We start from the raw sequence: 15733 nt of genomic DNA on the forward strand, positions 1-15733 counted from the left end.
GTCCCGACGACCACTTGCGTGAAGGGAGGACCGCTCGGCTCCGAGTCCGACCGATCTCCCGGCGGCCCCGCGTCAAGCCCGACTAACGAGCACAAAACAGGAAGTGGAGCAGTCGTGGCCTTTTACAAAATAAAAAAATAAAATTTACAAAATAAAAGCTCATCGCATCCATGTCGTCATGTGCTGGAAGTGGAATAAAGTACGTCCAACACGGTATGCGTTACATGACAGATGGGAAATAATTGCTATTTCTATGCAAAATAAAACATATTTTATGTGGAGCCAGTTGTGTCCTGCCCACTAAATGTGCCTTGGGATTGGCCGGTGACCAGTGCATAGTTTGTCTATATGGCTAAATGGTGGTATTTAGAATAATTATTTTCTTTGAAACCATTATGACCTTTGTAATAATTCAAATATTCATAGCAGTAAAATTAATTGCTTTTCGAAAGGAAATTGAGTTAGCCATATAGGATCCAGCTCACCAGTGACCCTAATGAGAATAAACACCACAGAAAATGGACAACCTGACAAAATGAGTTTTGACTTTAACCATGCGTCTATTTATAATCTGTCACTAACAACTAGAGCAGAGTTTAGAACATTAGACATAAACAGCACTGGTGAGATATATCTGATATAGACTGATTCATACTGAAACAAGCAACTGGAAAATATCAGTTATTATGTGACATTTTCAGGAAAGTTTACAATATATTTTGGGTGTAGGGGATTTATTTTGTCCTGTTAACACTTGAGTTGTGTTCTTAACAGAAGCACTGGAGTCCTACGGATGTTTTGTAATGGAGTTGCACAAAGACAACCGTCTTGGTTTTCTAGCTTTGTGGGTACACACTGATATGATCAGACAAAACAATGATCATTCATTCCCCCAGCAACAGTTCAAAATGCTGTCGGAATGTCAAGCCAAATGACCCATCGGCAGGGTCTCCGTTATGGACTGTTCCGGTCCGCAAAGCAGCTGCATTTGGGTGAGGGAAATGGAGCAATAATGAAGAGAAAGCGGAGGGAAGTGACAAGTTTTTCTTTTGTGTTTTAGCTGAGAAACTATTCTGGCCTTGGGATTTCCTGGTTCCTCTGCTTTCAAGCTGGAGTATATAAGAAGAATGGGTCAGATCTAGCACTGTGGTACAAACATACATGCAGTCATGGCAACAAGTGTTCTTTCCAGGGAACTGAATGGCAGACAAAAGAACCCTCAGACATTTGATTCACACAACTACAAAATATCCACAATAAGACAAATCCATATGCAGATTTTATTTGATTTATAGGTCTGATCGATCATGTGCTTGGACTCGATCCAAGCGCCAGTAACTCGATCCCTCGGCATCATGCATCACAGTTCCATGTATGACTTTTTTGTAAATATAGCCACGCACCTGTGAGGTGTCAATCGGAAGCGCCGAGTAAGAAATCAGAGTCAGAGTAAGAAATGCTTTTCCTCATGCATAAGCACTACATAATACGAGAGCCTGCCATCCTTTTTAAAAGCTAGTTTCAAAGTTATTCTTCTGGGGTCCGAACGATTGAATTGTCAATTATTGTCATGCATGACGTGGAAATGTACAAAGCTGACATGAAATGTTAACATCTAAAAAATATGCACAAAAACAACAGAAAGCAAGAATGAAACAATGATCCAGGCCTCTGCTGCAAGGCTTGTGAAGCCCTAGTGAGCTCGAGGCAGGATGTGACTTTTCCCTGGTAGCAAGGCCTTAGCATACCAGGAGGGAAGTCGAAAAGGGGATGCATTCTGGTAAAAAGGAAAAGAAAATACATGCTCACATGCCTGCATGCCAAAGTATAACTGCCATCTCAAAAGTGTCACGTGATACCATGGCATTGCAGCGTCTGGCTGAAATGGGAAGGGGCCACGAGTCCGGGCTATCGTCCCCGGATGAAGAATCCGAGTCGCTACCTGAGGGCTCGCTGCCCGAGGACGCGCTGTCGTCAGTCGTGTCATCATCACCTTTCCTGCTGTTGGAGAACCTGGCCACCGAGAAGCAAGGGTTGTCCTCTCCAATCCTGAACAGAACAACGAAAATGTCAGCATGTTCCACACTAAAGGTGCAGGCGCTATGTCGCCATTTTGACTTGAAAATTCATTGCAAACTGGCTTGTGAGACGGAGCACAGCAATCCCGCTGGATCGGGGTCGTTAATAGTGGCGACCCAGCCAGGAAGCCTGTCGTTCATCACTGTGGCGGCGGCATGGAATGTTACACTTCATGCCTGTAGAGGGAGCCCAGGTTGCTTATTGTTGCTTTCTAACCTGCAGGCCACCTCGCCAGGGTCCACCCATAAGGTGAGTACAGGGGGCAATCCCAGATCACAGAACTGAACCCCGCTCTCCTTACAGGCCCAGAGGAGTTCTGGATCCTGCCTATTGGACAAGTTGACTCGAATGCACCTGCAAATGACACAACTGTCAACAGTGATGGACATTTTGAAAAACAACGATGAGACATTATGGAGAGCCCTTTTGCTGGCTTTCTTGTCTATCAAAAGTGTGGAAAATAAGAAAAGCACAAGACCTATATGCTTGCCCTTTGCTGGGATTGTCAGGGTACCAATGGCCCTGAAACTTCTCCTTCAGCGCAACGAGTAGCTTCTCAATGAAAAGCTCTGTTTTTTGCACGTGCAACTTGGTGACCAGCATCTTCATTAGCGTAAACACGGCCGCTAGCTCTTGCTCCATCGCGCTGCTGCTGGAATTAGTCTTTGGCGAGCGTTCCCATTGACTTCCTATAGCAGCGTTTGTGTCTTTATGATGGCCTCCAGCTTTTCCTTTACGATGTCATCACCCGGGTGCGCTTTTGCGGCTCTTCACCCAGCGGAGCAAGTGTGCAGAGAAGTCAAAGTGAGCGACATCAACACAACACAGCGACAGCACTGCAGCATCTGTATTCGCCGTATTACCTACGTTCAAATGTAAGTGCACAGGAAGTAATGATGATACAATGTTGCAGGTTCACAATCCTACAATAGTAACGTCTGTTGACACACAAAGTATAGTGGATCCCACTGTTCGCGGGGCGGGGGATAAACCGAGCCTGACGGCAAAATTCCGCGAGTAATTGACGCTCTCCAAAAAAGTGATAATTGCCTATATTAATAGTTAAAATGATAAATAGAACACCAACTATCATCCAAAACAGCGTTTCATCGCTTCTGGACATCCTCAAACATTGCTGTACCTGCAAAAATAGCGCTTTGGTTTGGTATTTACTGTCCCAATACCGCTGGATCCACAAGCGACAACACAAACTTGTAGTTGTAGATAGTTTTAGGAATGTTCCGCTGAGCTTTAGTGACAGATTATAGGTTGAGCGATGTTCCCCTGAGCTGTAGTTACGGATTCTGCTAGTTTTGTTGTCCTGTTTCGTTTGGCCAAACGGTGGCGAGCCAAAGGAGCAGACATGGGCGTTTATTGTGAACTGCAAATCCAACACTGCTGCTGTTAGTTTTGTTGTTTGGTTGGGCAGACAACTAGTTTGCGTGATAATGCTGTACTTGTGTCCTTTTAACTTGGATTCTTTTCTATGATCTTATGGTTCCACTCGACCTCTTCAGAAGTCCAGTCACACCCATGTCTGCAATTACAGCGCCATCTATTGTCAGGCCTGAAAGCCATGTCCCAGGCCTTGCGGCTCCTCAAGCTTACATTCTGAGAGAAGACGCCAGTCTGTGTCCAGTAATATGACATAATGGTCTTTTTCCGATTTTGCGACCGGAAAGAGTAGTGAATTAGAACTCAGGATTCATTTAGAACTTCTGCGAGTATTTTTTTTTGGGTTTTGTGGGAGAAGCTGCAAGAAGCTTTATTTCTATTAGGTATACACATTTTAAGATGTGAAAATATTCATAAATAGGTTGCATTGTAAGGGTTAGAGCTCACTGGTAGAACATTCAAGTTCCTGGTTATATATACAAATAATAACGATTTATCTAATCAGGAACACTTCAGTCAGACACAATATGCCAAGATGAGTGACATCTCAAAGCTACATGATTCTAAGTGACGGACGGAAACACAATGTACTTTCAATGAACTTCCAAGGTGCACCATCCAGAATCAATTCATTTAACAAGGCATTTAATGTATTCTTTGTTCATTCTCTGTATAAATTGTTCATTTAATCACGAAAGGCCACCTTTGTGTACCATGGAATGGTCACCAACTACAGATGAACATGTTATCACGTTCTTGTCTTAGACAAAATGGCATCTGCTTGTGGTGTTATGTTTTATATGTCATCTGCATTGTGTTGTGTTATCTCCAGCTGGGCTTGGAGACCTTGACCGAGTGCCGCGATTGGCTGGACTTGTCCGAGAAGCTGCCATCGTGCCCGTGGTCTTTAGCGGGGGCCACGGAGTCAGGGCCCATCGAGCCAGGAGGTGTCCTGATCTTTGCCGTTGTCCTGACACTCGGAGGCGTCCTGATAATCGGAGGCGTCCTGATCTTTGCCGATGTCCTGACACTCGGAGGTGTCCTGATAATTGGAGGCGTCTTTATGTTTGCAGATGTCTTGACGCTCGAACGGGGCCTGACGTTTGGTGGCGTGCTATTGTTCGGAGGTGTGCTGATCTTTGCCGATGTCCTGACACTCGGAGGTGTTCTGATAATCGGAGGCGTCCTGATCTTTGCCGATGTCCTGACACTCGGAGGTGTCCTGATAGTTGGAGGCGTCCTGATGTTTGCAGATGTCTTGACGCTCGAACGGGGCCTGACGTTTGGTGGCGTGCTATTGTTCGGAGGTGCGCTGATGTTTGTCGATGTCCTGACACTTAGATGTGACCTGGTGTTTGGCGATGTTCTGACACTGGGTGGTGTCCTGCTACTCTGAGTTGCGCTGATGCTTGGTGGTGTCCTGATGCTCGGAGTCCTCTTGGGCAAGGAGGAGGACAAGGACGATGAGGTGCGAGGTTGCTCTGCAGATGTGGATGATTTGGAAGATGTTTCAGATCCAGATTTGAAGACGTTCGCCCGTGGAAGGCCAGCACGTGTTTGTCGAAAAGAGGAAGAGGCGGTGCTTCGGGCGAAACCCGGGCCCGACAACGGGGCAGGAGAACGAGTGTTGGGAGCCTTGACAGTGGAACCACCCCCAAGCGCTCGCAGCGTGGAGCGACACATCTTCTCCTCCGACTGGTTCCGAGCACCGGGAACGTGCCGGTTCTTTGAATCTCTGGGCTGGAGGTTTGAGCATCGTGATGGGGGGGCGGTGGAGGGCTTCTCTCCTCGCTTCTCTCTATTGGTCCTGGAGATGGGCACCACCCTCCTCATGTTTTGCTTCTCGGAGCTGTTGAGGGTACGCACGTGATTGGATCGGATCCCGTTCGTGGAGGTAGCGACGGTTCTGGATGAGCCCGCCTTCTTACGCTGGTCTGACTGAGGAGGAGGTTCAGAGGAGACGCAAAGTGTCGAGGTTGGCGGCGGTTGGCGGCAGACGGGCGCGGACTGCGCCGGCTCAGGAAACGACGCCGACTCAGGAACCGACGGCGGCTCCTTTTCTCCTGGATGGTCCGCCTCGCACACGGCCGTCACGCACCATGAAACCGCCGCCTTCGCTCCCATCGACTCGTCCGAAGCTCGCGGCTCTTCCGCATCTGCGGCAGTGACTTCACAGAGACGAGCGGGGCCGCCGACCTCACCGAAGGACTTTAGCACAGGAACCAGCGAGCATTTCTCCAGAAGAAACACTATGTTGTTGTTGTCGTTAGCAGCCGCCAAAATGTCGTGGTTGCCGCGGTCATCTTCAGAAGATGTTTTGCAGTGGCGCAATTCCGGGGGTGTCATCGAAGCCTCTTTGTGGTCTCGGTCACTGTCGTCATAGTCGGAGGCGGTGTCCACATTGACGTGACAGTCGAGATTGGCGGCTAATGGCGTTGTCGTCGTTGCTGTGTTCCCAGAGGGGGAGGACGGGCTTTGCGACGACGAGTGTCGGGAACGCACCGTATGTCGCCGAGAAGCACGCCAGCCGTTCGACTTCGGAGAGAGGAGCTCCAGGAGCACGCTGGCCTCGTCCTGGCGCAACATAACCTCTGAAAGGTCTGTTTCACTTCTGCATTGAAAGCCCACGGCGCCGCCCACCTACGACAACGCAACGCAGTTAACTGATTTGCTGCTCATCTGCTGCATCATGGGGGATTCGGGTGTGTTTTTACCTCTTCGCCGCCAGCCCACGAATGTCTCTTCTGTTCCTCCAGCACTTGTAAGCGATTGCGACGGGCTTCCCGATCTTTGTTCTCCTTCAATCATACAACAAACGGCCCGTCAACAACCACAACAACTGAGGTAGACCACCTGAGCGTTATCACGCCAATGCAGGGGTGGGCAAAGTATGGCTACAGACTACAGCGTGTTTACATTATCAAGACTCCTGTAACATTTATAGCATTAATGTAACTTCATCTACAACTGAGTCAGCTCACGTGTCCATTTAATAATGCAAATGCACTTGCCCATCCGGCAGCCTACCTTAACAGCATGGCTGAACTTGCAGCAGAAGCCGTGCAACACGGAGAAGCACTCGTCCAGTCGGAACGTGTCGCTGTCCTCGCAGAAGAAATCCATCAGCTCGCCGGCTTCCTTGCTCAGCAGCTGCCGGCTGTCGCGCAACGCGCACATCCGCGCTGTTGCATCCTGAGGCAGGAATACAAGTAAACACCTCACCAGTTGGAGTACAGCGTAGTTTCATAAGGAAGTCTCAAATCTTAACCGTAAAGTTTCACACTAGTCCCAAGCTACTGTGACAAAAATCCACCAAGTAAAGTCCGGTCCCAACTCAGGTCTATGGATGAAGTAAGTGTTCAGGTGCTCGGAAGTCGGCACGTCGGCGCTACCTGTAGGAAGCCGTCCAACTGCTGTAGGAGCTCGCCGTCCGTCCGGACGCTCTCCTCGAGAGTGCGCGTGCGGGACGTCTGCCGCTGCAGTTCAGCGTCCAGCGTCTCCAAGGAGATCCTGCACACCCAAAAAGTCACACAAAAGTCCTGGCTAGCTTTGAGTACTCTGTACACTGGACTAAGAATAGAAGACTCAGTCTGACCTGGAAGCAGCCTGAACGTGATTCAACTTTAGCGGGAAGTCCAACAACTTCTCCTCTGTTTTCTGGGCTTCCTGGGAAGACGAATTTGAACCATTAGGATGACAAACTGTCACATAAGGGAAGGAAGATGAGGAGGATCAGGGGAAGGAGCATAAGCACAAGGAGGATGAGGAAGAAGACGAGGACAAAGAGGAGGACTTGGCTTGTTTTTGGTTGTGGTGACTGACCAGAGCCACAAAGTGCAGCAGGTTCATTCCCGGTTTGTTGGCTTTCGTGTCGGCCAGAGACAAAAGGGACGACAGTTTGAAGCCCGCTGCATTACCGCCGTGACCGCCCTGAAACACACATGCGCTTTAACACCACGCCGCTAACACACTAACACAGCTAGGACCGCTAAGTCGCTTACAGCATTGAGGATGTTTCCGGCCTGCAGTACCAAGTGGAGGATGGCATGCAGCTCCTGACAGCCAAGAACCTCTGCGAGGGAGAAAAGCAGGGTATCATTAATGCGTTCAACTTCATTAGCGCCTCTCTCCAAAATAGAACAGCTCTGAAATGTGCTGCGAGGAGGCAGGACGACGAGCAAGCTGAGGAGGAGCTGACGGCGTCGGCTTTGGCGTCACCTTTGGTTGCAGAGCGAAGGATGCCAATGTGAGCCCGCATGGCCTCGCACATGCCAGGAATCTCCTCCTTGGCCAGCATGCACTCGATGCGCGTGGCGTAACTGTGAACCAATCAGACAGCGGGGATGACGAGCAATCGGACAGCGGCGCTCCAGTGGAAAGGTGAAAGGTTAGCAGGTCACCTGGGGAGCTGAATTAGCAGGAACACGAAGGAGTCGGCCAATGACAACTTTGACACGTCTCCATTGTACGCCTTCATCTTCTTCACCTTTCTCCAAACAAAAAATGAAAATCACTTCCTATCCTGTTGGAACGTGGAGGGACAACAACAAGGCGCTCTAAAGTGGCCACGGCAGCCCAGCATGTTGTGAGCAATTATTTTCAAACACGTATCATGTATTTTGAAAATTCAGTATAGAAGGTCTTTAAAACAATATCACGATATTATGTATTGTTCAATATTTATTTCAGAAGATCCACCACAATGACATCTGACTGACTGCGTTCAGACTCATTCACTCATTCTCTACTCCCGAATCACTACAAAGAGATTTTTAGGGACTTTTTAGTCAGTCAACCATACTGTATACTGTAGTTCACCATATAAAAAAAAATGATAATCGAGTGATGAGAGAGAGAAGTGAATGAGTCAATGATGCCCAGCCTTGGTGAGCAGGAAAAGTGTGTGTTACCTCATCCGCCTCAGGCAGCAACTTCATCAGCTCTCTTAGAGGCTCCGCCCCGTAAGGCTCGCCGTTGCCACGGAGAATATCGTCAATGATGGCCTGGTTGGACCTGAACGAGAACAGCCACTGTGATCATCCCAGCCCAACGCAATGGTAGTAAATACATTGTTTTTGTGGGTGAAATTGGATAACTTCCCAGCGGTTGGGAATTCGCGAATGTACAAGAACATTGTTAAGGAAGTGAGGAGGACCCATTTTATCAAACAAGCTCAAACGGCCTTCATGTGCCGCGGTGTTGAGTAAACACAGCGAACAGCACATAAACACAAAATGCCATGTCGCTGTCTTTTTGCACTTTGACTCTCGTCTTATTTTTGGGGTTGACAGACAGCTATGACATTTTCTCTCCTTCGACTTCTGTGACTTATGGTTCTGGATGTCCGATATTTGCATTATATGCACTAAGCTGTTTACGCTCTCATCTACAGCTGCTGTTCTGATCTGATCAAGAATCTTCGTGCATTTGTTGCAGTAATTTAGCTTTTTTTTCTCTTAAAATTGGTTCATTACAATGGGTTTATTAATTTTTCATTTATTATTTATTTATAGCAAAACAATGGACAATTTTACATTTACATTTAAATATGCAAATATATAGCCTTTTCCACAAAAAAATGTTAAATAATTGGTCAATTAATTTATTTTCTAACTAATAGAATAAAGAATGGAGAAAATGAAAATGTCTCCACTGACATTTCATTATACAATAAACTTTTTAAAAAAAAAGGCATTTTCTTAATAATTGGTTAACATGATAAATAAATTTAAAAGTAATTTTATTAAATTACTGGTTCATATTAGTAAAATAAAAAATGACATTTACATTTAAACATGCAAATATAAACAGCATTTTGAAAATGTCATTTTTTTTTATTTTATAAAGCAATTACTGATTAATATTAGTAAAAACAATTTAACATAACGCATTAATTTTTTTTACATTTATTAAATAATGTGGTCAAATAATTGCTTGTAAATAATCGAATAAAAATGTGGAAAATAAACAATTTTACATTTCAATAAAAAAATGCAATCATATATTTGGCATTTTTTTAGAATTTGATTAAATAGTTAATAATACTATACATCTGGCAATTGATTTTATTGTAAATAAAATTGTTTAATTTCTACAATTATTATGATTAGATATTTATAGATTCTTTTGCTCATTTACCAGTTATTCCCTGTTCCGATTGGACCGCGGGATATAGTTACTAAATGTTCTTGTTTTTCCAGTTCAGATTTCTGTCTTTGTGATACCTGTCGTTACTTATTTGATGTTGTAAATAACTGTGCTGCTCTTTGCTCCCTTGTTAGGGTCAAATAATGTTTTCTGATTGTCAGTCTGTCACGAAGCCCACTCTCTCTCGCCACCGGCATGGCGGTGTGTGTTTTACCCAAAACACCTTGGGGCACGAGGGCGCCTCTTGGTCATCTTTTACCTCTTGAACTGTTTGAGGAAGATGCCCACGTTCATGCCTCGCTTGGTGTCCAAGAGGGAGACCTGCGGTGCGACAGGCGGACATTGTAGTCATCAACGTCGTCGTCATCGTTTTCACTCACGTCCATTTCGAGTTAATTGCTGTCGTCGCCATAGTCACCATTATCGTCGTAATTATCATAGTCGTCATCGTCACCCACCTGGTCCTTTGTGTCTCGCAGTGAGCCGCGGCCCCTCCTTCCCCCGGCCGGCGTGGCGCCGGCGTGATCCTGCTGCTGACCAAAGAGTTCTTCCACCGTGCTGGCGTCGATCTGGTGGCGCTGCTGCGCCCGGCCCAGCGTCCACAGGTTGGCACGCCCCCGCACCTGCCCGCACACAACCCACACGCGAACGTCGCATCGATGCGCACTACGGGAATTGGCCCAACGAGGTGCACTTCGTTCCGTACCTGCTCCTCCGGGATGGTTTTCCAGAAGAAACTCCTCACCCTCTTGTGGATCTTCAGGCCTCCCGTGGGCAACGAGGGGGGTGGCGGGGGTGGAGGGGGAGGGGGCGGCGGTGGGGGCGGCGGTGGGGGCGGCACTCTGTCCGGCGTCTTGTTCTCATTGGCCATCACGCGCATCCCAGCAGCTGATTGAACGGAGGCGCCGAGGTCACTGAGGCCACGGGCGAGCATGGCGGAGGGAGGGCCCCGCAGAGAAGTGACGACCAATCATCTCGCTGCGTCCCAAAAAAACAAAAAACGGCTTTCATCAACACTTCCCAGCATGCTTTGCTGACAATGTTCACACACATGAGGAACAAAACAAACCAAAAAAAACCTCCCTGCTATTGAGCAGCCACTTCCGCTAAACCAGCGATGTCCAAACTACGGCTTGGGGGCTATTTGCAAACCGCCGTCCATTTTTAGTGGCGCGCAGCATATACTATAACAATTGACACGGCGTGTGTCATTTAGCTGCTAAAGTTTCCTTTCGACTAGGGCCCAACCGATAAGGCCCTTTTGAGGCCAATTACGATATTTAGCTGAATAAAATTCTGTTACCCAATTAATTGGGCGATTAGAAAACATTTTTCAGTCCCTTAACGCTGCAAAAATAAAGATATGTATTACAGGCAGGACATTTGACTGTTTTAGAATGATTTTTTATTTTTTTTTTACATTTGTTTGAATGTAATTATCTATGTCTCGTGTTGTATTAAATGTTATATGTGTGAAAAAAAGCACTGATTTTTGCCAATTTGTTAATACCGGCCAATTAATTGGTTGGGCTCTTCTTTCTACAAGGCAGGAGAAGAGAAGAAGAAATTCGTTGTAACGCCTCGCATCCTTGTTTTCCACAGTTCACACATCATTCGGTAAGTTGCGCTTCGGAATGGAATTTGCGCTGCATTTTGCTACATGTCAAGGTCATCTTAGCACAGATTTCGTTTGTTTTGGTTCTAACCAGTCCTGGCTTGATTGGTGCCCTGGGTGAGGCACCCCCAACACCGCCTGGAAACGCCACCCTGTGCAGCTGCACATATCGCACATATCAGAAGCAGCCGCTGCAAGTGGGATACAGGGTCGCTTGCCACCCAAAACAATTCTGAAAAATTCATTCCTTTTTGCTTTATCACTGAGTGTTTTTTTTTTTTTTTTAAATAAACAATATTTATAAATATTGTAGAATTTAGTCACATTTCTTACACTGATTCACGATAACGAACATCAAAGGTGGCCCTGGGAAGAAAATATTTGGACACCCCCTGCTCTAAACAAACATCTCCACACACAAACACACAGCACAAAACACCTGGAATAATCCAGACAGGTCACCATATTGGACTTTAACTTAACTGAGTATATTTTGTGTATTCGTGTCTGATTAATTTCATTTGCAAGCTTATGTAAAAGCTGACTTTCCTTGTGTGTCTGAAACCCGCCGGTCTGGTTTTTCTTGCCCTTCATCATCCTCTTCCTCACATCCGTGACATGCTCACGGCGTTAACGCTCAAAAGCACAACAGTTGAAACTCAAAAACGCTTGCGGGTGAATAAAGAGTTGGACGTGTGTTGCGTGTCGCAACCAAACTCCATGGAAAATGACGTTGATTTTGTTTCCAATGAAGCCGATGATTGGTCTCAACTCAAAATAAATGTTCGACTTTGGGGAAAAGTTACCAAGACTTGACTTTAATTGAGCCAAATGTGTTCAAAATGCTGCAATTTTATGCGCTAATCCTTAGGTTCTGGACCAACCCCTGTAATAGGTGAAATCCATGAAGTGGCGAACACATATTTTCTTATTTATACCTATTTTAAAGCTGTATGAACCTCCCAAGACTATTTTTAAATCCTACTAACCTCTACAATACTCTTAATTACACTTTCTATACTCCTTAAAACGATGTTATATTATATAAATACCTTTTAAACTTTAAACGTACCGTCATGCACAGTACACTGTGTACATTTTATTTTTTATTTTAGGTTAGGAAGCATTTTACCACAAAAAGAATTACAGCATACACTCAAAATCCCACGATATGGCGTGTTATGCGTGATTTGATTATGAAAAAATCCGCTGAATCCGCAATAAGTGAACCGCGACATAGCAAGGGAACACTGTAGTCATTAGATGCGATTGTGTTTGCAAAGCACAAAAGTCAGCCCAGTGCAAGAAAGTCCAGTGGGCTTGGGTATGATATTTAGAGTGTGTACTAAAGATGCCACGCGCTACCATGGAAACGGCTCAGATTGCTAGCAATCGCTGTGGTAACGGAGTGACTTACCGACGACGACGCTTTTGTGTGCTTGATGGCAACATCACGGTCAGTGCATGCGCGCCAATTAGTTTTGATGGGGCGCCGATGACATCATTCGATGCAAATATCCAAACGTACAACAACATGACTCGTTTGCGCCTCTCAGCTGACCTAATTGTGACGTGTCCATCCAACCAATTTTTGCTTCACATTCCCACAGAGACAGCACTGACCTGAGCTGGGAGACCGCAGAGATGAATCAGGCAAGCGAGTCTGTTTGAAGAGTGGGGCGGGCACGGGTTAATGAGGAAAGAGCTCGTTTGACAAGATTCTCCTGGTCCGTCAGAACGCGGCGTCCCCTCGCATTCACGCCGGGAACTTAACACCGCGCAGGACGGTCAACGTGATACCTCAAATCTCCTTTCCAGCACTGGCGCACTCGCGCACCTCTGTGGAAGTAACGCGGGCAAATATTGACACTACAAATTCATCTCACCTGTCACAGAAACACAAATGACGGCTGACTCACAACATGTCGCACGAGATGACAAATTGTGTGGAAGTTTCGCCAACATTTTCCACACGGGAGAAAGTGGAAAGTAGTCAAATGTTAAGTGAGAAGCCATGTGCAAAAAGAAACGCGCTACCTCGTTAACACCTTCGGGTGTTACAGAGGAATCTGTGAGAAATGGGAGAGAGGAGGTGGGGGGGGGGGGGGGGGGGAGTCAAGACGGGCGTGACATCGCACTCCTTATTCCTGCAGATTCCAAGACTGAAGTCCACTTGAGGGGAGCAAACAGAGGAAACTGGATGGCGCAGGTAGCCACGCTTTTTGCCTTTTGAAAATGCCTGATTAGCTGAATGCTAACAAACAATGCAAAACGCCATTGACACGCTAACAGTTGATAGTTGAACACACATGGTGGCGCCACACATTTAGACAGACTATAACAATACCAGTTGAACATACATGGTGGCGCAACACAGTTAGACAATTTAACAATACTCACAGGCATACATTCGCAGGGGACGGGGCCAAACGTCAATCTTTTGCACTGGAAAAAAATAAACCCAAGAAATTCTTGAATAAGCCATCTAAGCGTTTTCGGGGTTGGTTCCCCCGCAAAACAAATAAAAAAAATACAACAAAACAAAAAAGGAAAACATTGAAAAAAATCCATGGATAGGTGAATCTGCGGGTGCCGAACTGCGATTGTGGGGGGAGTCCGCTGTATATTCTTTATCCTCAATAATAAATAAAAAAAGACTAATATTAGTACATGATCTTACGGAATCACTTTGTCATAGAAGTCTTTGTTTGTGTCTGCATGGCTGTAGAGTATTATACTGCCCCCCGGTGGCCAACCACACCAGAACCAGAAGGAGCAGCACAATGAATCGGATTGCAGCCTTAAATCCTGTTTGATTCTTTACATGATATAGAAGCGTGTTATGACATTTTGTTTTTCCAAAAGTACAAAATTATAGCGTGGTATTTTTTTGTTTGTTTGTTAATAAAAACACAAACGCATTTTTGTTTGTGGGGTTAACGAAGGTTTTCCGTCCGGTACTGTGCCCCCACCACCACCCCGTTCGACGCCCCTGGCGGAAGTCGGGATGCTCCTTGTCTGCGGTGTTTCCATAGCAACAAGGACAGCTGTCTCTTTCTACAATTTTTGTTTCGTTTTCAAGGCCACGGCGCATTCACACATTCAACACCATTCAGTTGACATTTGCAACTCAACGAGGAAAAAGACGCCTGCTGCTTTTTGAGCGTGTCAAGAAAAGTGAGGAGTGTGTGTGTGTGTGTGGGGGGGGGGGGGTAAACAAACAAACAAACAAACAAAAACGGTGCTCACCTTTTTCAACTGGTCGCAGCAAGCATAAATAGCAACAAATCAAAAAATAAAAAAAATAAAAAAAAACCTCTCAAGACGACCAACCAACAAGTGCGGCGGGCTTGAAGTCGACGCGTGCAGCGGCGTGCACAGCACAACACACAACACGCGCACGCGCACGCGCACACGCACACAACAACAAAAACAACTCACCATATGAATCCGGTGTGTCACCGGTGTCCAACACCTCGGAAACGAGCAGCAACCGGGGCCGATGACACCGAGCTTGACTGGTGGCTGCAGGTCGCGCCTCCGTGTGCGCGTCGCAGGCTGACGACTGCGCATGCGTGGCGACTCACGCCGCCTGTCCGTGCGTGCGAGGCAGAGATAAAAGTTGCATGTGCTCCACCTATCAGCGGAAACGGCATTTTGGCCTGAACACACACACACACACTTTACAAATGAAATTACAGGAGATATGCCATTCATGATTATGAATATCAAATCATGGTTTGGTTTGAATTGTTTTGGCCATGAGTGCAGCATGCATGTCGCAGTTGAGTTGCACCTGCTTTACGCCCCCCGCGACCACTGGGGGGACCCCAAGAGCGATTAACGTTGAAACAGCAGGGCCTGCAGTGTAGTATCTTTTTATTTTTGGAGTAGCATTGATGAAGAACAGTTTTTTTGTTTTTGTTTTTGTTGCTGTTTTTGTCTCACATTTCTACATAGTTAAAACCTAAATATTACAACCTCGTATTTGCTTTTCAAAACTACTTGTCACTTTGTTTCACATTGCTGTCAGTAACATATTGTCATTTGCCTGACACAATTGTTTATTTCATACTCTGTACATTTCGAAGTGACCGCACAGAGTTACATTTCTTTGTTGTCCTCACGCTCCAAATTAGTAAAATAATTTTTCAACCAAAAATAATACTTTTTAGCAGGCCTAGATGATATTCAGTATAATAACTGCTACATCACAACTTTCGCTTAATGGTGATAAGTCATTTTGCAGTGGCCCACAGCCCTTTAACCCACAAGAATAGATCTGCCCCTGTATTTTTATATTTTTATTTCAAAAACCTCAAATCAAAACCAATTTATTAGTCGTAGTTCTCAGGAGCATTGTGGGCCGTGTTAAATGTTTTTTTGAGCATATGCCGCGGGCCACTAAAAAAGAGAAGGCGGGCCACATATGGCCCCCAGGCCGTAGTTTGGTTCCGTTTTGTGTAACACTGCTGCCATGTGTTTATTGGAGATGTA

General features: G+C 46.0%; 2 protein-coding genes and 1 long non-coding RNA gene across 9 annotated transcripts; 1 reads left to right on the plus strand and 2 right to left on the minus strand.

Annotated features, from left to right (window-relative positions):
• Window positions 1-136: 136 nt before the first annotated feature.
• On the minus strand, window positions 137-2953 carry btg3 (B-cell translocation gene 3). The gene is made up of 4 exons (XM_061764609.1): window positions 2558-2953; window positions 2296-2433; window positions 1860-2049; window positions 137-1777 (listed from the first exon to the last, which is right to left on the minus strand). Exons 1-4 carry the CDS (start codon window positions 2719-2721, stop codon window positions 1694-1696), a joined length of 576 nt encoding a protein of 191 aa, XP_061620593.1. The 5' UTR covers window positions 2722-2953; the 3' UTR covers window positions 137-1693.
• Window positions 2954-4102: 1149 nt separating this feature from the next.
• On the minus strand, window positions 4103-14825 carry LOC133472936 (FH2 domain-containing protein 1-like). Of its 7 annotated transcripts, XM_061764515.1 has the most exons (17): window positions 14678-14825; window positions 13637-13681; window positions 13156-13305; window positions 12860-13075; window positions 10328-10599; window positions 10080-10244; window positions 9881-9942; window positions 8385-8487; window positions 7875-7960; window positions 7693-7793; window positions 7476-7546; window positions 7297-7404; window positions 7070-7140; window positions 6867-6984; window positions 6502-6666; window positions 6189-6272; window positions 4103-6114 (listed from the first exon to the last, which is right to left on the minus strand). In XM_061764515.1, exons 5-17 carry the CDS (start codon window positions 10553-10555, stop codon window positions 4297-4299), a joined length of 3180 nt encoding a protein of 1059 aa, XP_061620499.1. In that variant the 5' UTR covers window positions 10556-10599; window positions 12860-13075; window positions 13156-13305; window positions 13637-13681; window positions 14678-14825; the 3' UTR covers window positions 4103-4296. The 7 variants fall into 7 exon arrangements, with proteins under 7 accessions (XP_061620499.1, XP_061620497.1, XP_061620495.1 ...); XM_061764513.1 differs by lacking the exon at window positions 13156-13305; XM_061764511.1 differs by having other exon boundaries at window positions 12860-13305.
• LOC133472990 (uncharacterized) lies at window positions 9872-11459 on the plus strand. Its single transcript, XR_009786933.1, has 4 exons — window positions 9872-10012; window positions 10101-10226; window positions 11168-11238; window positions 11331-11459. It is a non-coding gene; the product is annotated as an uncharacterized LOC133472990 (long non-coding RNA).
• Window positions 14826-15733: the final 908 nt, after the last annotated feature.

The sequence above is a fragment of the Phyllopteryx taeniolatus genome, chromosome 23 (assembly GCF_024500385.1).
Source record: "Phyllopteryx taeniolatus isolate TA_2022b chromosome 23, UOR_Ptae_1.2, whole genome shotgun sequence".
NCBI classification, from domain to species: domain Eukaryota; kingdom Metazoa; phylum Chordata; class Actinopteri; order Syngnathiformes; family Syngnathidae; genus Phyllopteryx; species Phyllopteryx taeniolatus.